Source organism: Pipistrellus kuhlii, unplaced genomic scaffold (assembly GCF_014108245.1).
Source record: "Pipistrellus kuhlii isolate mPipKuh1 unplaced genomic scaffold, mPipKuh1.p scaffold_m20_p_1, whole genome shotgun sequence".
Lineage (NCBI taxonomy): Eukaryota > Metazoa > Chordata > Mammalia > Chiroptera > Vespertilionidae > Pipistrellus > Pipistrellus kuhlii.
In genome coordinates, this window is record NW_023425404.1 from 34,554,302 (window position 1) to 34,576,288 (window position 21,987).

The following is a 21,987-nucleotide window of genomic DNA, read 5'->3' on the forward strand; positions in this document are numbered from 1 at the left end:
TCCTGGGCATTTCCCTTTGCTTTCAGATTTAAATATCTAAAACTTGAACTCACTTTCCTCTCAAAGCCAGTTTCTTCTTTGGAATATAGTTCTCCAACAATACCATTTTCTTCTCAATCCTTAGACTAAAATCTTTAACTCTGTTTTTCAATCCTGATTTTTGGACACTTAGTATGTCCAATCACCAACATGAGAAATTGTTGATTTCTCTCTTTTTTTTTTTTAAATATAATTTATTGATTTTGTACAGAGAGGAAGGGAGAGAGATAGAGTTAGAAACATCGATGAGAGAGAATCATCGATCAGCCACCTCTTGCACACCCCCCACTGGGGATATGCCCGCAACCAAGGTACATACCCTCGACCAGAATCGAACCGGGGACCTTTCAGTCCCCAAGCCGACACTCCATCCATTGAGCCAAACCAGTTTCGGCTCTATCTTTTTTTTTTTTTTAACCTTTATTATTCAGATTATTACAATTGTTCTTCTTTTTCCCCCTCATAGCTCCCCTCCACCCGTTTCCCACCCCACCCTCTGCCCTTACCCTCCCCCCCGCCCACTGTCCTCATCCATAGTTGTAAAATTTTTGTCCAGTCTCTTCCCGCACCCCCAATTCCCCTTTCCCTCTGAGAATTGTTAGTCCACTCCCTTTCTATGCCCCTGATTCTATTATATTCACCAGTTTATTCTGTTCATCAGATTTTTTATTCATTTGATTTTTAGATTCACTTATTGATAGATACATATTTGTTGTTCATAATTTTTATCTTTATCTTTTTCTTTTTTCTTCCTCTCCTTAAAGAATACCTTACAGTATTTCATATAATATTGGTTTGGTGGTGATGAACTCCTTTAGCTTCTTCTTATCTGTGAAGCTCTTTATCTGACCATCAATTCTGAATGATAGCTTTGCTGGGTAGAGTAATCTTGGTTGTATGTTCTTGCTATTCATCACTTTGAATATTTCTTGCCACTCTCTCTGGCCTGCATAGTTTTCTGTTGAGAAATCAGCTGACAGTCCTATGGGTGCTCCCTTGTAGGTAATTAACTTTTTTTCTCTTGCTGCTTTTAATATTCTCTCTTTGTCTTTTGCTTTTGGCATTTTAATTATGATGTGTCTTGGTGTGGTCCTCTTTGGATTCCTTTTGTTTGGGGTTCTGTGTGCTTCCTATACTTGTAAGTCTATTTCTTTCACCAGGTGGGGGAAATTTTCAGTCATTATTTCTTCAAATAGGTTTTCAGTATCTTGTTCTCTCTCTTCTTCTGGCACTCCCATAATTCTGATGTTGGTACGCTTGAAGTTGTCCCAGAGGCTCCTTACACTATCTTCATATTTTTGGATTCTTTTTTTCTTTTCCAGTTGAATGATTTTTGCTTCTTTGTATTTCAAATCTTTGACTTGATTCTTGAGATCCTCTAGTCTGCTGTTGGATCTCTGTATATTATTTTTAATTTCAGTTAGTGTATGCTTAATTTCTAATTGGTCCTTTTTCATATCCTCAAGGGTCTTGATAAATTTATCAGCCTTTTCTAGAAAATTCTTTTTAAAAAAAAATATTTTATTGATTTTTTACAGAGAGGAAGGGAGAGGAATAGTCAGAAACATCGATGATAGAAAAACATCAATCAGCTGCCTCCTACACACATCTTACTGGGGATGTGCCCGCAACCAAGGTACATGCCCTTGACTGGAACTGAACCTGGGACCTTTTAGTCTGAAGCTCTATCCACTGAGCCAAACCAGTTTCAGCTCTAGAAAATTCTTGAAAAACCTTATAACTATGATTTTGAACACTATATCTAGTCATTTGCTTTACTCCATTTCTTTCATTTGTGACCTGTTTTTTTGTCTTCATATTTTGTTTGCGTCCCTGTGTTGATAGAGTGGCTTTATGTGCTAGGTGTCCTATAGGGCCCAGTGGCTCAGCCTCCCCAGTCACCTGAGGTGGACATTCGTGGTACACCCCTTTGTGGGCTGTGTGCACAGTCTTGTTGTAGTTAAGCCTTGATTATTGTTGTTATCACTGGGAGGAATTGGCCTCCAGGCCAATTGGCTGTGAGAATCAGCTGTGTCTATGATGGGAGGAATTCTGTCCTGGAGACACCCTTATGAGACAAGACTTGCTTCAGTGGGGCTTTGATGCTCATTGAGTCTGCCCCTGAGTGTGTCTCTTATGGGTCTGAGGAGTTGTAATCTGGATGATCTCACTCTGACTGCTAGGTACACTGGCTCTTGGATCTCCAAGGAGGTGCTAATTTAGCCTCTTCCTGGAGCTATGGAGAAACCTGCAAACTCCTCTTTTTTGTTTGGGTTTTGGAGGTGCCCAGATGAGGCCCAGTTGTGAAGCAGTGCAAGCTGCTGCAGAGCTTTGGGCCTTCTTTTGGATATTCTGGGTCTCACTGACCCAGCTGCAATTTGTTAAGTAAGTTTAGAATTCAAAGGAACAGGCCTGGGCCTTCTTTTGGATGTTCTGGGTCTCACTGAACCAGCTGCAGTTTGTTAAGTAAGTTTAGAATTCAAAGGATCAGACCATTCACATGCAAAAGCCTCTGTGCTCAGCTTGGATGGGGCAGAATAAACAGCAATGGCTTCATAGGGCAGGATATCAGGGTGGAGCAAACAGCAATGGCTTCCTGTCAGCCCTGCCCTAAGAGGCCCCTGGATCTCAGTGTCCCGTGGTAATTGCTACAAGCACTTCTGAGAGAAAGCCGCCCTCATGTTTCGCCCGCTGCCAGACAGTCCAGTTTCTACCCATATGAGTCTGAGACCCTAGAATCTTGCCCGGAACTGGAGTTCAGAGCAGTTGAGAGCTTTTTTCTCCCTCCCAATTGAGAGAGCCAGCCGTGTCCTCAGTTGCCAGCCCTCTGCATGCGTGCACCTCTGTACCTCTGCCTTCCGCAGCTCCTGTGAGTCCCAGTGTGCTTTTCTTTTTCCTTCTAGTTGTAGAGTTTCCACCCAGCCAGCCTTCCTGTGGTTCTGATGATGTCCATTTTGTCTTTTTGTTGTAGTTTTGAAATTGTTGTGTGAGGGAGCAATTTAGGTGTTTATCTATGCCACCATCTTGATTTCTCCTGATTTCTTTTGAAAAGTTTTTATCTTTCCCTTCCTACTTCCATCACCTTATTTTTGCTTTGTCATTTCATTCTTGAACTAATTTGTGAATACCTTCTGAAGTTTCCAATCTTTGTCCACTACAATCCATTTTATATAATAACTAATGGCCCAGTGCATGAAATTCATGCACATTAAAAGGGAATTAATTAGAGGAAATATTTTAACATTGCTATTTGCCCTTTCTGAATAATAGAAGTGCCAGAGATTAAAGAAAATTAGGAAATGTATATAAAAATCTCCCTCCTATCAGAGTCTGGGGCACGCTGCGGGACCCAGTCAAGTTCCTACCCATTCACGTGTGCCTCGAAATTGCGCAAGACCCAGGCCTAGCCAGCCCCACCCCTGTAAGCCCTACATGTTGGGGGATGGAGCCTCAGGTCCCCTGGTCTGGCACCAGGCTGGGGGCACAGCCTCAGGTCCTCTGGCCCTGGCATAATGACCATTTGCATGTTAGCTCTTTATTATATAGGATTACATAGGATCCACGAGATCAATCTTCCTAAAACATTATATTGCCCATATTCAGCACTGCCAATGGCTCTTAATTGGCCCTAGGATGAAAATTCAACAGTTCAAGATTAAGAAATCCCCATTCTATGCAAGTGTTTTTCTTTTTCTTTAAAAAAAAAAAAAAAAAAAAAAATATATATATATATATATATATATATATATATATATATATATATATATATATATATATTATTGATTTTTTACAGAGAGGAAGGGAGAGAGGTAGAGAGCCAGAAACATCAATGAGAGAGAAACATCGACCAGCCGCCTCCTGCACACCCCACACTGGGGATGTGCCCACAACCATTGTACATGCCCCTGGTTGGAATCGAACCCGGGACCTTTCAGTCCGCAGACCGACGCTCTACCACTGAGCCAAACTGGTTTCGGCTATGCAAGTGTTTTTCAAACCACAGATTGTGTCTCATTTGTTTAATTGTGAAATCGATTCAATGGGTTGCAAATATCATTAAGAGAAATAATAAAAAATTTCAGATTGTATTGAAAGTTGTAAGGGAAAGTAATTTAATAAAACTTGTTCAGATTTATATTAAAAACCCTGTGGCCCTAACTGTAATTACCAAAGACAGGTCACCAGGAGGTTGCGTGTGTGGCAAGGTGTGTGTGGGTGGGCGGGGCTGTGTGTGTGGCAAGGAGCGTGCAGGTAGGAGGGACTTGACTCTGGGTCTCGCGGAGCAGCGGGACTCAGGGGAGTCCCATGGTGTGGCGGAGTCTGGGGTCCTGGTTCTCGTGTGATTTCCCGTGGGTCTGGGTCTCACATGATTTTGTGCGCTGGTCACTAGTATATATACAAAAGCCTAAGCGACCATTATGACTATTCAACTGGTTGCTATGACACACTGACCACCAGGGGGCAGATGCTTAACACAGGAGCTGCCCCCTGATGCTCAGTGCACTCCTACAGCCAAACTCCCATGACTGGCCAACCTCCCTCATCCCCCCCCCCCCCCCCCAAGGCTGGCCCCAATTGGCCCTGATTGGGACTGGGAGAGATGGTCCCAATCGTCTCTAGTAAAAAAAAAAAAATATATATATATATATATATATTTTTTTTTTTTAATTTTTTTTTAAATTTCAGAGGAAAGGAGGAAGATAGACAGAAGCATCAATAATCAGAGAGAACCACTGATTGGCTGCCTCCAAAATGCCCCAACTGGGGATTGAGCCCACAACCAGGGTATGTGTGCTGACAGCAAATCAAACTGTAACCCCCTGGTTCATAGGTCAATGCTTAACCACTGTGCCATGCCAGCCGGGCAGTACATACATATTTTAGATGATGACAGTAAAATATATTTCTGACTCTAAAATATATTTCTTGGTCATAAAAGTCTAAAGCCAGCTGAAACCAGTTTGGCTCAGAGGTAGAACATTGGTCTGCGGACTGAAAGATCCCAGGTTTGATTCCGATCAAGGGCATGTACATTGGTTGCGGGCACATCCCCTGTAGTGGGTGTGCAAGAGGCAGCTGGTCAATGTTTCTCTCTCATCAACGTTTCTAGCTCTCTATCTCTCTCCTTTCCTCTCTGTAAAATAATCAATAAAATATATTAAAAAAAAAAAAAAAGTCTAAAGCACTGCTTTAGTCTGATCTCTGACCTCTCTGAGCTCCCATGCCTCAGCAAGTCTATCATTCTTCTGGTCACATTTATATTACTGTTTAATAATTTGTCTAACTGACGTTCTTAACTATATATTTATGTTTTATTCCCTAAACCTGTAAGAAACTTGATGGCAGGGACTGTGTTTTGGATCCTTCACCATCCTAGATATGCTGCCAATATGTAGATGTATTTTTTCTTAGAGGAAAGGGGGAAGGTTACTTTAACTCAGTAATTTAAAAGATCCCTAGTACAAGTGTTGAGTCCATACTTGCCTGCAAAGAGATCCTGTGGCTCTTGATCTTGTTCCTCATGGATTCCATTTTCTTTGGAGCCACTGCTGACAGGAAAGGAAGTAATTCTCTTTGGATACTGGGGGTTACTCTAAAAAAATAAAAGAGAAGAGATACTGTGAATAAGACAGTACCATTAAAAACAAACCTATAAAGTGACTTCTGTGTTGTTTTTTTTAGCAGAATATTTATTCTGGCCCTGGATGGGTAACTCAGTTGATTAGAGCATTGTCCTGATATGCCAAGGTTGCAGGTTTGATGCCTGGTCAGGGCACATACAAGAATCAACCAATCCTATATAATAAAAGCCTAATAAGCAAATTGTCCCCTTTGGCCGTCTTTTGACCAGGAGTTCGACTGCTTGCTATGATGTGCACTGACCTCCCGGGGGCGGCGTGGAACATGGGGGGCATTGGCGACATGTCGTTGGCAGCAGTGGAGGCACTACCAGCCCAATGGGCCTCAATGAGAGCCTGACTGTGGTGGGGTGGTGGAGTAGGTAAACAAGTGGCACCAGGCCAAGGCAGGTGCAAGTGGGGGCCCGATTGCCCTGCCGATTGCCCTGCAGATGGCAACTAGTGGCGGTGGCGGGGTGTAGGCCACTGCCCAGCTCCCAGGCATTGAGGGAGCCTCTGGGGACCTGGCCCTGATCGATCACCCTTCAGGCAGGATGGTGGAGCAGGTGAGGGGGCAGCACCAGGCCAAGGCAGGGTATCAGGCGGGGCTGCAGGGTTGCAAGGCCGGGGGTGCAAGCTGGTGAGAGCTGGGGTCCAATCTCTGCAGGCTACCCTGAGGGACCCCACTCATGCATGAATACGTGCACCAGGTCTCTAGTGAATAAATAAGAGGAACAAGAAATTGATGTTTTTCTCTCAATATATAAAATAAACAAACATATTTTTTTAAAATAAAAAAATGCAGCCTGCAGACAGGTTCTGTGCCTTCAAGTCTATGGATCATTTTTTTTTTCTTTCTTAAAAAAATTATATATATATATATATATATATATATATATATATATATATATATTTAATTTTTATTGTTGTTGATTCTCATCTGAGGATATTTTTTCAAATGATTTTTAGAGAGAGTGGAAGGGAGAGGGAGAAACTGAGGGAAACATCGATGTGAGAGAGACACATCAATTTGTTGCCTCCTACACACACCCCAACTGGGGAACCTGCAACTAAGGTACATGCCCTTGACCAGAATCGAACCTGGGATCCTTCAGTCTGCAGGCTGACACTCTATCCACTGAGCCAAACTGGCTAGTGCTGTTTCGTGTGTGTGTGTGTGTGTGTGTGTGTGTGTGTGTGTGTTTAAGTAATATATTTTTTATTGATTCCAGAGAGGAAGGGAGAGGGAGAGAGAGATAGAAAGATCAATAATGAGAGATAATCATTGATTGGCTGCCTCCTGCACACCCCCTACTGGTAATTGAGCCAGCTACCTGGGCACGTGTCCTGACTGGAATGAAATTTGGGAACCTTCAGTCCGCAGGCCAATGTTTTATCTACTGAGTCAAAACAACTAGAGCTCATGGGTTCTTTTTTTTTTAATTTAAATTTATTTGGGGTGACACTGATTAATAAAATTATATAGGTTTCAAGTGTATAATTCAATGAAAATGACTTTTAATGCATCCTTCAGTCACTCCTACAGTTATTTAGGAGAAGAAAGGAGCACTAGTCAGCAAGTTCAATAAGCAGCAAACCAATATTAGTGGTGTAAGTGCTGCCCAAGTAATCATAGAGCTGAAACAAACTGATACATTTTAGAGTTAATTTCTAACACCATAACCTTGCTGAAATGCCCTACTCCAAAGCACATGATACTGATGTGGGTGTGTGTACACAGAGATAATTTTCAAAAGAACCTGTCTAAATCAACTTCTCCTTCTCAGTTGATGACCTTTATTCTTTCAAATGCTGATGGGGCACATTCTAGTGACAAGGACCCCATACTGGATTCCAGTATTTAACCTCTGATCCTAGCTTACTTTGTTGTCTTGGCTAAACTGTTTATCGAAACCCAGTTGTGTGGGTGTTACTGATCCCTCTGGAGAGGCAAAAGAAATGTTTTTTTTTGGTGTTTTTTTAAGGCTTAATATATATATATATATGTGTGTGTGTGTGTGTGTATATATATATATATATATATATATATATATGTGTGTGTGTGTGTGTGTGTGTGTGTGTATATATATATATATATATATATATATATATATATATATATATTATTGATTTTTTACAGAGAGGAAAGGAGAGGGATAGAGAGGTAGAAACATCGATGAGAGAGAGTCATCGATCAGCTGCCTCTTGCACACCTCCTACTGGGGATGTGCTCGCAACCCAGGTACATGCCCTTGACCGGAATCGAACCCGGGACCTTTCAGTCCACAGGCTGACGCTCTATCCACTGAGCCAAACCGGTTTTGGCCAAAAGAAGTTTTAACACTTTACTCCTCATGCTGTTGTTAAAATAACTTATCTTTTCATCTTTAACTTACATAGACACAATTTTCAAACATACCCATGTCAGAATAGGGGAATAAAAGCCAGTCATGCTTAGCTTAGTGGGAACATAGTGAAAATACAGTCAGTCCATGGCCTTTATCAAAAGCTCAGTGATCAAGCACAAACAAGTGTGGGGAGAGACCCAGACCAGTTACTGGAATAAACAGTGCTGGATTGTGCAGGACAGAAACAGAAAGCTGGGGATCTGGCTTCCAAAGCCCTGGTGTGGTTTCGCAGGGCTTTGAAGTCAGACCCTAAGGCTAAATCAGTTAAGACTTGACTTACAGAATCTTTTATGAAACATTTCCTTAACAAATCAAAGGGATTTAGTTCCTTAGAAACAGGCCATTTCTGACCCAAAAGAGGAAAGTGAAATGATAGATCTATTGAGAACTCTGAATATGCCATGCAAACTGCTCCACCCCAATACTGGGACCACCCTCAGGGAAAGAAACTGTTACCAATATTTAATTTTATATTAGCAAACAATGTTTCTACTGGAATTTTTCCTATGTGTATAAAATTTAATGAGCACTTAGTTGTATATACTTAAAGCTACACCAATTGTCAAGAGACTTCTAGCTGCTTCAATCTTAAAAAGCAGAGACATAGACAACAAATAATAGAGAAAAACAAAACACACTTTTCCCTTTTCCTCACACAGAGCCAATCACCTTCTTACATAAACATTTCCTATAAATATTTTTGTGCTCTTGTACAGTAGAGGGATCTCATAAAAAGCCATCTGATGTTTTAAAATTGGGGTGACATTGGCTAATACAAGTTTCAGGGGTACAATTCTATAACACATCATCTGTATATTATATTGTGTGTTCACCACCCCAAGTCAGGTCTCCTTCCATCACCATTTATCACCCTTTACCCTCTCCTAAGCCCCCCACCCCTTCCCTTCCCATCTGATTTCTTTTTAATTCAGTTCTCACTGATACCAGTCATCTGTAGATGGAAATCTAGGAGAGATTAAAACACAAAATTCATTATTAAGGATGAATATATTTAAGCATAAGTTACTAGTAGCTCACTAGGGATACTGAAGCAACAGAAGGGCACAGGTTGGAGTTCAGCCATTTTAAAAAGCTTCTAGAAGAACCCATTCCTGTGATATGGATATGAACAAAGCCAGCTTTCTATTTTTGATTTACCATCTAACCTTGAAAGCTTAAAGACAAAGAACATTTTCTGGAGCCATGTGCCTATCTCTCTACTACTCAGAAAAGACAGAATCAGATGGATGGAATACTAGAGCACAATTATCTGTCTTTCTCTCTTCATCAGACCATCTTTGAGCCTACACCATAATTGCTTGACTAGAACTGTGATGAAAACAGACTTGTGCTCCCTTAATAGCTAGCTAACAACCATCCATGAGAACCGAAAACTGCTCCTCAGATTGTTACGCCCAGACTTCGTGATCCCCAAGGACCACCAGGGAGCCGAGTCCGATGCAATAAACAAAAGAGCCTTTTCCATGCTAGCATGGGCTCTGTCCCACTCACGCCAGCAGCATGGCGGAAGAGAGAGAATTTCGCCCCGTCCAGAGGTTTTACTCAGGTCGGTGGTGATGTCACTGCCTCGGCTAACCCTGATTGGTTGGGTGAGGGCTAGGGATAACTCTGCCCTGCAGGGCGGAGTTGGGAGCTCATCCTCGCCCCGCCCTGCCCTCTCAGATATCCTCTGGGACTCCATCCTAAAAACCACTCAGGATTGAGTTCTAGATACTGTGTTTCCCCGAAAATAAGACATCCTTCGAAAATAAGACCTAACGCAACTTTGGGAGAAAAAATTAATATAAGACACTGTCTTATTTTCGGGGAAACAGGGTAAAGTTTTAGGTAATTGAAGATAGATGGATTACTATAATTACTACCCTAATCTTTCCTCTAATTCTTCTATGTACTAATCTAGGGGTGTCGAACTCAATCAGAGAAGGGGCCAAAATCTAAAATCCAGCCTAAATCTCGGGCCGAATGGTTTACTGAACAGTCATAAACTGTCATTGTGATGGAAACGCAGCGGAGTGCAGTGATGACAGCGAGGTGCGGGCCACATTGCAAGGCCTGGCGGGACGGATTTGGCCCGCGGGCCTTGTGTTTGACACATGTGTACTAATCTATGTACATAAAAGTTTGTATTCTGTGTTTGCCCCTACCATCTAAGCATTTTTCAAAGAACCAGCTCTTGGTTTCATTGATCTTTTGTATTATTATTATTTTTTGGTCTCTATGTAATTTATTTCTGATCTTTATTATTTCCTTCCTTGTACTTACTCTGGGCTTTTCTTGTTCTCTAATTTTTTAGGTTGTAGGGTTAGGTAGGTTATTAATAAATTTTGTTTTTGAGGTAGGTGTGTCATGCTATGAACTTCCCTCTCAGAATTGCTTTTGCTGTGTTGCACAGATTTTGGTTTGTTGTGTGTTCATTCTCATTTGTTTCCAGGAAGTTTTAATATTTCTTTCTTAATCTCATTGGTAGCCCATTCATTGTTTAATAACATGCTATTTAGCCTCCAAATGTTTGAATGTTTTTGAGTGTTTTTATTGCAATTGATTTCTAATTTCATGCCACTAATCCAAGAAGCCTGACATAACTTCAATCTTCTCAAATTTGTAGAGACTTGTTTTGTGTCCTAACATATGGTATATCTTTGAGAATGACCTATGCACACTTTAGAAGGATGTATATTCTGCAGCTTTGGGGTGAAATGTTCTGTAAATGTCAGTTAAATCTATACGATCCAGTGCGTCACTTGTTGATTTTTAAAATATAAATATATTGACTTCACAGAAGGAGGGAGAGAAATAGAAACATCAATGATGAGAGAGAATCACTGATTGGCTGCCTCCTGCACACTCCCTACTGGAGATAGAGTCTGCAACCCAGCATGTGTCTTCACCAGGAATTGAACCATGACCTCAATCGGCTGCTTCCTGCACGTCTCCTACTGGGCACTGAGCCTGTAACGTGAGCATGTGACATGACTGGGAATTGAACCGTGACCTCTTGTTTCCTGGGTTGACGCTCAACCACTTGAGCCATGCCAGCGGTCGGGATAGACTCTTAAGTAGAATTACTGGACATAAAAATTTCAAAGGCTCTGCCAAGCTACCTTTCAGAAAGAGTAGCACAAGCTTATATACCCATCTTTTCCTCCAGCAATGTACAAAAGTAGTGCATCTATAGCAAAATTAAGCATTTTCTCCTTTAAAAAATCTTTGCCAGGTTTCCTCATGTTTACTAAAACATCTAAAACACCTCTGTGACTTATCCTGATGTCCTTTGCCCATTTTTCTAGGCAAAGTTAACTTTTCTTAGGTGTACACTTTTCTTACAAATGTACATTAAACCCCTCTCTGGCATATTGTACAGTATCCCTTCCAAACTTTATCTCTGCTCACATTTGTTTTATATTTTATTTTGTTGATGTAAGAAACATCCAAACCTGTCTGGCCTTTCATTACACAATAAATTCAGTTAAAAAAAAAAAAAAAAAAAGCTGGCCTGGAGCAATACGTTTTTTTGTTTTACTAATGACTTCCTTCTCCACCCTCCTGCTGTTAATACCCTTCCACTTTGCATAACTCCTGGGAGTACCTCTATTTACTAGATGGGATGCTTCCCAATTCATGAATCATTCAATAAAGTCAATTAGATCTTTATGTTTACTGGGTTGAATTTTGCTTTTTAACAATCCTAAAGAGACAAGCTTAGTGTGTCCAATGCCAATCCAAATCAATGAACTGAAATTAAATTTGGTAAAATTATGAATAAAAAGGGGTGCTTTTTTGATGACATATGTGGTGGAGCAAGTCCCAAATGCCCCTGAGAATAATAGTTTGCAGTTTCTTTTCATAAATTTGGACTTAAAGAGAGAAGGTAAGGAAGATTATATGCAGGTCAGAGAAAGCAAGGTAGAAACTGGATTACAGATTGGTTCAAATTAATTCAGATCCTTACTTTTCATTATCCCATGAACTAAGAGGTAGGTCATGGTTCAATTCTCAGTCAAAAAAAAAAAAAAAAAAAAAATATATATATATATATATATATATATATATATATATATATATATCCTCCTATGTTCACTGCTAAGTGAAAGAAGTCAGCGGTTAATAAAATTATACAGTTACAGGATGCACAATTCTCTATCACCTGCCACCACTTCAAGTCAAGTCTCCCTACATCACCAGTTATCCCCACTATATGCTCCTCTACCTCCCTTCACACTTCACCCATACAATCACCATACTGTTGTTCATGTCCATGACTTTTTTCTTTCTTTTTTATCCTTTTACTAGAGGCCCAGTGCATGAAATTCGTGCAGTGAGTGGGCTGTCCCTCAACCCCGCCTGCGCCATCTCACAGTCTGGGAGCCCTCAGGGGATGTCTGACTGATGGCTTAGGCCCAGGAAGTGAGCCTAACCCAACAGTCGGTCATCTTTAGTGCTGCTGCAGAGGCGGGATAGGCTCCTGCCACCACCTCAAGAAAGCACATAATCTTTTCTTTTTATTTAAATAAATCTTTATTGTTCATATTATTACAAATATTCCTCTTCCCCCCCCCTTCCATTGCTCTCCTCCACCAGGTTCCCACCCCACCCTCTGCCCTTTCCCCACCCCCCATTGTCCTCATCCATAGGTGCACAGTTTATGTTCAGTCTCTTCCCACGCCCCCCTCTCCCCTTTTCTCCAAGAATCGTCAGTTCACTCCCCTTCCATACCTCTGATTCTATTATATTCAACAGTTAATATTGTTCATCAGATTTTTTTTTAATTTCCTTGGTTTTTAGAATCACTTGTTGATAGTTACGTATTTGTTGTTCATAATTTTTATCTTTATTTACTTTTTCTTCTGAAAGAACCCCCATCACCATTCATATAATTCTGGTTGGTGGTGATGAACTCCTTTAGCTTTTTTTTATTAGTGAAGTTCTTTATCTGGCCTTCAATTCTGAGTGATACCTTTGCTGGATAGATTATCTTTGGCTGTAGGTTCTTACTATTCATCACCTTGAATATTTCTTGCCATTTCCATCTGGCCTGAATGGTTTCTGTTGAGAAATCAGCTGACAATCGTATAGGTGCTCCTTTATAGGTAACTACCTGCTTTGCTCTTGCTGCTTTTAATATTCTTTCTTTGTCTTTTGCTCTTGGCATTTTAATTATGATTTGTCTTGGTGTGGTCTTCTTTGGATTCCTTTTGTTTGGAGTTCTGTGCGCTTCTTGGACTTGTAAGTCTAATTCTTTCACCAGGTGGGGGAAGTTTTCTGTTACTATTTCTTTCGGTATGTTTTCGATATCTTGCTCTCTCTCATCTTCTGGGACCCCCATAATTCTGATGTTGGTTCGCTTGAAGTTGTCCCAGAGGTTTCTTACATTATCTTCAACTTTCTGGATTCTCTTGCCTTCTTGCTTCTGCAGAGGAGTGTCTTCTGGCTCTTTATGTTCCAAATCTTTGACTTGATTCTTGCGATCTTCCATTCTGTTTTTAGGACTCTGTATAATATTTTTTATTTCAGACAATGTATTCTTTGTTTCTTGTTGGTCCCTTATTATTTCTTGTTGATCCCTTATTATTTCTAGTTAATCCCTTTTCATATCCTCATAGATCTCGTTTATTTTATCGGCCTTTTCTAGGAGATTCTTGAACAACCTTATAAGTGTGGTTTTGAACTCTATATCCAGTTGCTTTTTGTCCTCCATTTCTTTCGTTTGTGATCTATTTCGTTGCCTCAGCATTTTCGCAGCTTCCCTGATGGGGCGGAGTTTCAGGGTGGAACTTACAGGCTTGGTTTCCGTAAGCCACGCCCTATGCGGCTCCTGAGTGTCAGTATTCCTTAGGGTCCTTCAGTACTCGCTGCAAGCACCTCTGAGAGAAAGGTGCCCTCGATTTTCGCCTGCTACCAAACAGTCTAGGCTCTCCCCCAATGAGCCCAGAACTGGGGTTCAGTTCAGTTGGAAGTGAGGTTGGAGGTGGCGTTCAGAGAAGTCTGGAGCTTTTGTCTCCTTCTCACCAGGGCAATCCCGTGGCTCAGCCAACAGTCCATCCTCTGCGTGCAATGTGCGCGCCTCCGGGGGCTCTGCCTTTCGCCGCTCCCCTGGGATTCTGCCTCACAGCCCTGGCTCCCTGGCCAAGAACTGGGGTTTAGCGCTGTCAGGTCTGGGGTTCAGCACAGTTGGAGCTTTTATCTCCTTCCCGCTAGGGAATGCCTGCCAGGCACTCAGCCGCCCCACCTCTCTGTCTCGGTCCTCTCTGCGCGCACCGGTCTCCCTGTACCTTAGGCTTTTACAGCTCCTCCGCGCTTCCTTCTGGTTTTCTCCTTGCTTCTCGTTGTAGAATTTCCAGTCAGTCGACTTTCCTGTAGTTCTGGGTAATGTCCATTTTATATTTTAGTTGTATTTTATTGAAATTGTTGTGTGCGGCTGCGGCTAGGTGTTTACCTGTGCAGCCATCTTGGATTATCTCTGAGATCTATCTTTAAGAAAGCACATAATCTTGAAAAACTATCCTGTAATCCAATTCCAGCAATGGTTTTTCCCACCTTCAGGCCATCTTCCTTACACTCCCCTCTTTAATTTCAAATGTATAAAAAGCTGCAAATCAGCTGCCTCCTGCAGAACCCACACTGGGGATCAAGCCCGAAACCTAGGCATGTGCCCTGACAGAGAATCGAACCATGACTCCCTGGTTCACAGATAAACATTCAACCACTGAGCCACGCCGGCCAGGCAGTTACACAATTATTATGTTGATACCTATTGTCAAAATAAATTTCCACACAGGCAATATAACAACACATTTCATATGCTTTGTCTAAGATTAAAAGGCTAATTTTAAATCAGTATTTACGTATAATTTATATTAAAAAGCTAATTTTGAATCAACAGTTAAAATTTTAGGAAGGGCTCATTTTGGGGGAAAGAAGGAAGCACAATGATTAATTGAATGGCAAGATTAATTCTAAGAATAAGCTTTACTTTACATTTATAATCCATATTTTAAAAACCTTTTAGTAGTCAATAAGTCACAAAATTTACATGTATTTGAAGGAGGCTACTTTTCAAGCAACAGATAAAATTATATTGTAATGAAAATGGTATGCCTGTGATGTACTAACAAAGCCAAAGCCTAGCCCTGCCTATTCCCTCAGCCCTCCCCAGCTTTTTGTAAAATAAAGAAAGCATTCTTTCTATTAGTGATAGGATCCTAGCTAGGATATCCAACACTTGCTGACTCCCTTTGACTGTTAATTCAGCAGGTGGTTCCACTGATAAGCTGTTTAAAAAGTTCAAGTGCTTCTGTTCATAATTACAGAGCACATAGACAGCCTGGTCCTAATTCTCAGAAAGGCACTAGAAAGATCTTCCAGGCAGCAAGAGAGCACTTGTGTTAAGAGCAAACAGGTATTCCTTGCCAATTACCAGTCTTAAACCATGAGGCCCAATCTACTAATGCAATTTTCTTTTCTTTTTTTAAAATATATTTTATTGATATTTTTATAGAGAGAGGGATAGAGAGTTAGAAACATCAATCAACTGCCTCCCGCACACCTCCTACTGGGGATGTGCCTGCAACCAAGGTATATGCCCTTGACCAGAATCGAACCGAAGACCCCTCAGTCTGCAGGCCGATGCTCTATCCACTGAGCCAAACCGGTTTCGGCTAATGCAATTTTCTTAGCTTGAGGAAGGACAGACCTGGACTTGCTGTCCCTCAGAGCTGACATAACCATTCAGTACTGAGAAGTCCTGTGATTCTGGGTAACTTCCCTTTAGGTTAACCAGTTGTGATTCTTCCTCCTGTTGCTCAACTGTTCCTTGCTTCATATAGAACCCTTGCATTATGTTCAAGGGACCTCAAAAGGGTAGTACTTTTAAATCTCAACTGCACAGTAGGTCAAATCCCTATTAAAAGCTTCTGGGCCTGGAGAACTAGAGTACTCATTTTCTGATAGAATCCTGTAATAATAAAAGGCTATTATGCAAATTGGCCGAACGGCAGAATGACCAGTTGCTATGATGCGCACTGACCACTGGGGGACAGATGCTCAAACAGGAGCTGCCCTCTGGTGGTCAGTGTGCTCCCACAGAGGGAGCGCTGCTCAGCCAGAAATTGGGCTCATGGCTGGCAAGAATGCGATGGTGGCGGGAGCCTCTCCCAGCTCTGTGGTAGTGCTAAGGATGTACGACTGCCAGACTGTGAGAGGGTGCAGTCCGGGCTGAGGGACACCCCTCCCCCTACACTGAGTGTGCAAATTTTGTGCACCAGGCCTCTAGTATTAGCATAATTTAGTAAGGTAAGATGTATCTATGAAATTGTATGATCATACTAATATAACAAATCAAGGACAATTAGGCATAAATTAACCCCAGAAGATATACCCAGATTATAACAGGTCAGTCAGGAAGTCTTTAAAAATTACCCTGGAAGACCTTGGCATGAAATACTGCTCCTTTTGCCATCTTTACTTCTAGGGAAAAATGACTGAAGTGGGACAGTGTATTAGGTTCCTATTGCTGCTGCAACAAATTTAACAGATTAAAAAATGCAAATTTATTTCTTCTAGCTCTGGGGAAGTCAATATAGGTCTCATTGGGCTAAAATCAAGGTATCATCAGATTGTGTTCCTTTCTGGAGGTTCTCAGGGAGAATCCATTTCCTTATTGGTTCTAGCTTTTTAGAAGCTGCCCACATTTCTTGGTTTATGACTCACTTCTATCTTCAAGGCCAACAACTTTGTATCTCTCTGTGCCTCCCCTCCTGCATCAAAGGTAGCCAGTTGCTAGTGTAGTCACTCTCTGACTCTTCCGTTTTTAAAGGATCCTTGTGATTACACTGGACCCAGATAATTTCCCCATTTTAAGGGCAGCTGAATAGCAACCTTACATCTGTCTTCAACCTTAACCCCCTTTTGCTTTGTAGACTAACACATCCACCGGTCCTGGGATTAGGACATGGATATGGTGGGGAGGAGGCAATTACTTTGCCTATTAAAAGCAGTAACTCCTCTCCCACACCATGTTTCACAAAACAGCACAAATGCACTGCACTAAAAGCTTCTGGGCTTGGGACACCAAATATCTATTGGATTTTTGTTTGTTTGTTTTAATTTGTTTATTTATTGATTTTAGAGAGAGAGAGGGAGAAAAAAAAGAGAGAGAGAATATCAGTTTGTTGTTCCATTTAAATATGCATTCATTGGTTAATTCTTGTATGTGCCCTGACCCTGATTGGGAACCAGCAAACTCGGTGGGTTGGGACAATGCTCTAACCAACTGAGCTACCCGGCCAGGGTAGATTTGGGCATAGGTGCATCTTTACAAACTGAGAATTATTTGATTAACTCAAATGATCTCACAGTATTACCCCTTTTGCGCCTAAGGAGTTAAAGTAGGGGTTCTTATTCTGAGGTCCATGAGCCACAGAATTTAGAAGGGATCTATAAACTTAGAAGGGAATAAAACAACAACTTCATTTTCATTAACCTCTAACTGAAATTCAGCATTTTCTTCAATTATAAAAATAAGCAATAAGCCATAATAGTAATAGCAGTATCTGAGACTTTAATTGAAATTAGATATTTTATAGTTGTTATAAACTTCAAAATATCATTTATGCCCACTCTACTTAAAAATTACACAGATCTAGACCTATCCCTAGATCTTATTATTTAAAGCATTATAAAGCACATGTTACTAAAACAAAATTATTTTAATATTTTGATAATTGCAGTTTGTTGTAATTGGTTTTCTTTGTAATCTTACGTATTTTTATACACTTAAAGACATTATTCTGATAATATATCCATAGGCTTCACTGGATTGCTAATGAGTCCATGACACAAAAAAGATAAAGCATATCTGATGTAAAGGAACTAATGAAAATAGTAGAGTAGGAGGTGGGTGAGGAAAATGACCCTGAAGCTAACCACTGAAAGTGGTAAGGAAAACCATGAGCAAGCCCATTAGAGACCTCAAAGTGAAAGGGCATACACTCCATGATTTCTCAAAATTTAGCTACTGAACTTTATGTTGAATTCTCTGTTGTAATTTCCCTATTGAACTTTTATTTTATTATTTTTTAAAATATATTTTATTGATTTTTTACAGAGAGGAAGAGAGAGGGATAGAGAGTTAGAAACATCGATGAGAGAGAATCATCGATCAGCTGCCTCTTGCACGCCCCCTACTGGGGATGTGCCCGCAACCCAGGTACATGCCCCTGACCGGAATTGAACCTGGGACCTTTCAATCCGCAGGCCGACGCTCTATCCATTGAGCCAAACCGGTTTCAGCCCTACTGAACTTTTAGGTCTCAAATTACTATAACTAAGAAGGGCCTAGAAAACTGAAGAAGGATTAGAGCACTAATGTGTACATTAACTTCTAAACTGAAAAAGCAAACCCAATTCAAATCTGCTCTGAAAGCAGAATGAAGGCTCAGCTGACCATTTGACTAAGCAAAAGTATAAGAAAAAGTTGAGCAACAGGCTTTTCCTGGAGATGAGATACTTCATGGCCACTTGCTCTAATAACTGTTCATTCCTCATGATTTATTTATGCCAACGGTAGCTCAAGAGTACTGAGAAGTTTTAAGGACCAAGGGAGAGAAATTAGTGCTCTTTTTCCTTTCTCCCCTCCCAACCGAAGAAATCACAAAGAACACTCATCAGATACCTCAACACTTGAGTAAGCAAAGGGCAGCAACTCCCTATAGAAACCAGACATCAACTGTCTCTCATAAGCTCCAAACTTGATTTTTTTATATTTTTTAAGTTGCGGTCTTATTAGTCATTGTTAAAAGTCTTCTCACACCCTACTTCCTTCAAAAGGCTTTTGTATCTATGTTTATTAGCTTTTTCTCCATTATCTTGAAAGCTAGGTTAACTACCAGTATAAATTTATGATCAAGAAACCGAAAAATCTATGTACTTCAGGAAACCTAAACTTTTAAAAAGTAAAACTTGTCTACAATTTGAGCTGAGCATTAAAATGCATCTTTGGATATAACACCAGTTGCTGATTTTTTCAAAAGTATTTGTATCAGACCTGTGTGAAAAATGTGGTATTTACTTATGACTTTTATTTAACCAGATCTGACTACCTGTGATGATGTTAGCTCCAAAAACAAGTGTTTGAGACAATATGCCTACAGAAAATACTATACACAAAAAGAAAACAGAAAATAAAGGAAAAAAATAATACTACACCCTGAACACTTACCCATGACTATATTTACTAATAAAAGTTGTAAATGATTACACTTTATTACATTAACTAAAGAACTTAAGCAATAAACCTATGTTTAAGGTTATTATTATGTAGCCCTGGCCAGCTAGCTCAGTTGGTTAGAGCATTGTCCTGATATGCAAAGGTTTTGGGTTTGATTCCTGGTCAAGGTACATTCAAGAATCAACCAATGAATGCATAAATAAGTGCAATAACAAATGTCTTTGCCTCTCTGTCTCTCTCTAAAATCAATTTAAAAATTACTATTATGTATATTAATTTTTGCTGAGTAAGAACAGAGAAGGGATAGTATCAAGAAACTTACTATATAGTATACCTTTGGGAACAGTCATCATATATTTCATAGAACAGAAAATTAAGGTATTAACCATCAATCTCCTTAGGATTTTTAATAAAATTACCATATTCTGTCCAGATATAAATAAGTTATCCTATAAGCACTAAGCTGGGAAATAAACTGGTCTTTAAAAAGAGCTGAGAGGGGATTGCAAAATGGTGCAACTGCTATGGAAAACAGCATGGAGGTTCCTAAAATAATTAAAAATAGAACTACCATATGATTCAGCAATCCCATTTCTGGATATATATTCAAAAGAATTGGAAAGCAGAGTCTTGAGGATATTTTTTCACATTCATATTCACAAGAGCCAAGAGGCAGAAGCAACCTAATGTCCATCGAAGATGAACTGATAAATATGTGGTATATATGCAGATATGAAGAAATACTCTTCATCCTTAAAAAGAAATTCTGGCCGAAACTGGTTTGGCTCAGTGGATAGAGTGGCAGCCTGCGGACTGAAGGGTCCCAGGTTTGATTCTGGTCAAGGGGATGTGCCTTGGTTGCCGGCACATCCCCAGTGGGGGATGTGCAGGAGGCGGATGATCAATGATTCTCTCTCATCAATGTTTCTAACTCTCTATCCCTCTCTCTTCCTCTCTGTAAAAAATCAATAAAATATATTTTTTAAAAAAAGAAAATTCTGATGCATGCTACAACACGAATGAACCTTGAGGATATTATTCTTTGTAAAATAAACCAGTCACAAAAAGACAAATACTGCATGGTCCACTTATTTGAGGTTATCTAAAGTAGTCAAATTCATAGAAACAGAAGGTAAAATGGTATTGTAGTTACTAGAGAGTAGAGTGAGAAGAGAAAGGGGAAATGTTTTAATGAGTATAGTTTCAGGAATGCAAGATGAAAAAGTTCTGGAGATATGTTTCACAAAAATGTGAATTAGCCCTAGCCAGTTTGGCTCAGTGGATAGAGCGTTGGCCTGTGAACCAAAATATCCCAGCTTTGATTCCGGTCAAGGTTCGATCCCCAGTGGGGGACTCGAAGGAGCCAGCCAATCCATGGTTCTTTCTCATTATGGTTGTTTTTATCTCTCCCTCCTTCCTTCCTCTCTGAAATAAATAAATAATAAAATAAAATAAAGAATTAAGAGAGCCAAAAGAATGGCTCCAATTTAGTCTCCAATTTTATTAGAGAAAAAATTAACCCTATCCCAGAACTAAGAATGTTTTAACTAAAAAGATACATATTTGGATTCAGGTCCACATAAAAAATTCAGATTACAATTTAGACCTTTTTATTCAGAGGCCCACAAGGTAGGAGGCAGAAAGAAGATAAGGTCTTACATATTTGTAAGTATCAGACTTTCCACATGCTGGTTTTTCAGTCTTAATGCAATGACTTCAGATTTATTTTAATAATTCTTTTAACTCCAGTTTCTCCTTGTAGATTTTGAGATGCATTATTATCATGGCTGCCCTTTTGATTATAAATCAAATCACACTTTTATTACTGAATTAACAAAGCCTCTTGGGCTGTAAAAGAGAGCAGATGGGATGATTAACAGCAGCAGCTGTTACATCAATGTTCAGGAAATTACACACATATCATAAGTGAGTTTTAAATTTTACATGCCTTAGCTTTTCAATTCTTTAATGCTCCTCTCTTTGCCTCCAACATTCAACAAAACACAATATGAAGATAAACTTAAATGAGTAAGATGTCTACTTTGATGACTTCTAGCTTAGCAATCAACTTTACTAGTTTGATTTTGACAAAATATGTTAGTCATTTAGAATGAATTTAACTTTGTAATCCATTATTAGATTTTAGTGGATTTTTTTTATTCTTTAATTTCAGTTTACAAAATGCTCAATTGTTTTATATGCTTTACAGGTACATATTCTAATTCAATCTTAATAAAAAGCGGTGGAGATAAATACCATTATTATTCACATTTTATAGATGAGGGAATTGTAACAGAGTAAGTTCCTTGTCTAAGGTTAAGCTAGCAAATAACAGAACCTGGATTTACATGAGACTTCAAAGCCAGTGCTCCTGATTACTTTCTTCTTCAGTGTGTTCCTTAAAATACAGAATCAATGCAATCTCCTATCTTTTCACATTGGCTCAACTAAAGCATGTATTGAAATATAACTTGTATTAAATGGCTATTTAAGTAGAAATTCACAGATAAGAGTCTTGTCTTCCTAAAGATTATCAGCAGAAAAAGCAGCTCAAAAAATGGCTTACAAGTAGCATTTTAGTTTCCTCAGCAAGTAATTTTTCCTGAATTAAAATCTGAAATATAATAATGCTTTATGTGGTACAAAAAGGCCATTCTAACCTCCTCCTTTTCCCCTT

At 39.9% G+C, this 21,987-nt stretch overlaps 1 protein-coding gene across 4 annotated transcripts in view; it reads right to left on the bottom strand.

The window, feature by feature from the left end:
* Nucleotides 1-21,987, bottom strand: part of SNX1 (sorting nexin 1) — a 49,681-nt gene that overhangs the window by 23,597 nt on the left and 4,097 nt on the right. For 3 of the 4 annotated variants that reach the window (XM_045581676.1, XM_036439428.2, XM_045581677.1), the window contains exon 2: nucleotides 5,524-5,632. In XM_045581676.1, the coding sequence (XP_045437632.1) occupies nucleotides 5,524-5,632 (109 nt within the window). Of the gene's footprint in view, nucleotides 1-5,523; nucleotides 5,633-16,501; nucleotides 16,550-21,987 lie in introns of all 4 variants that reach the window. The other variant, XM_036439437.2, reaches the window with a different exon arrangement.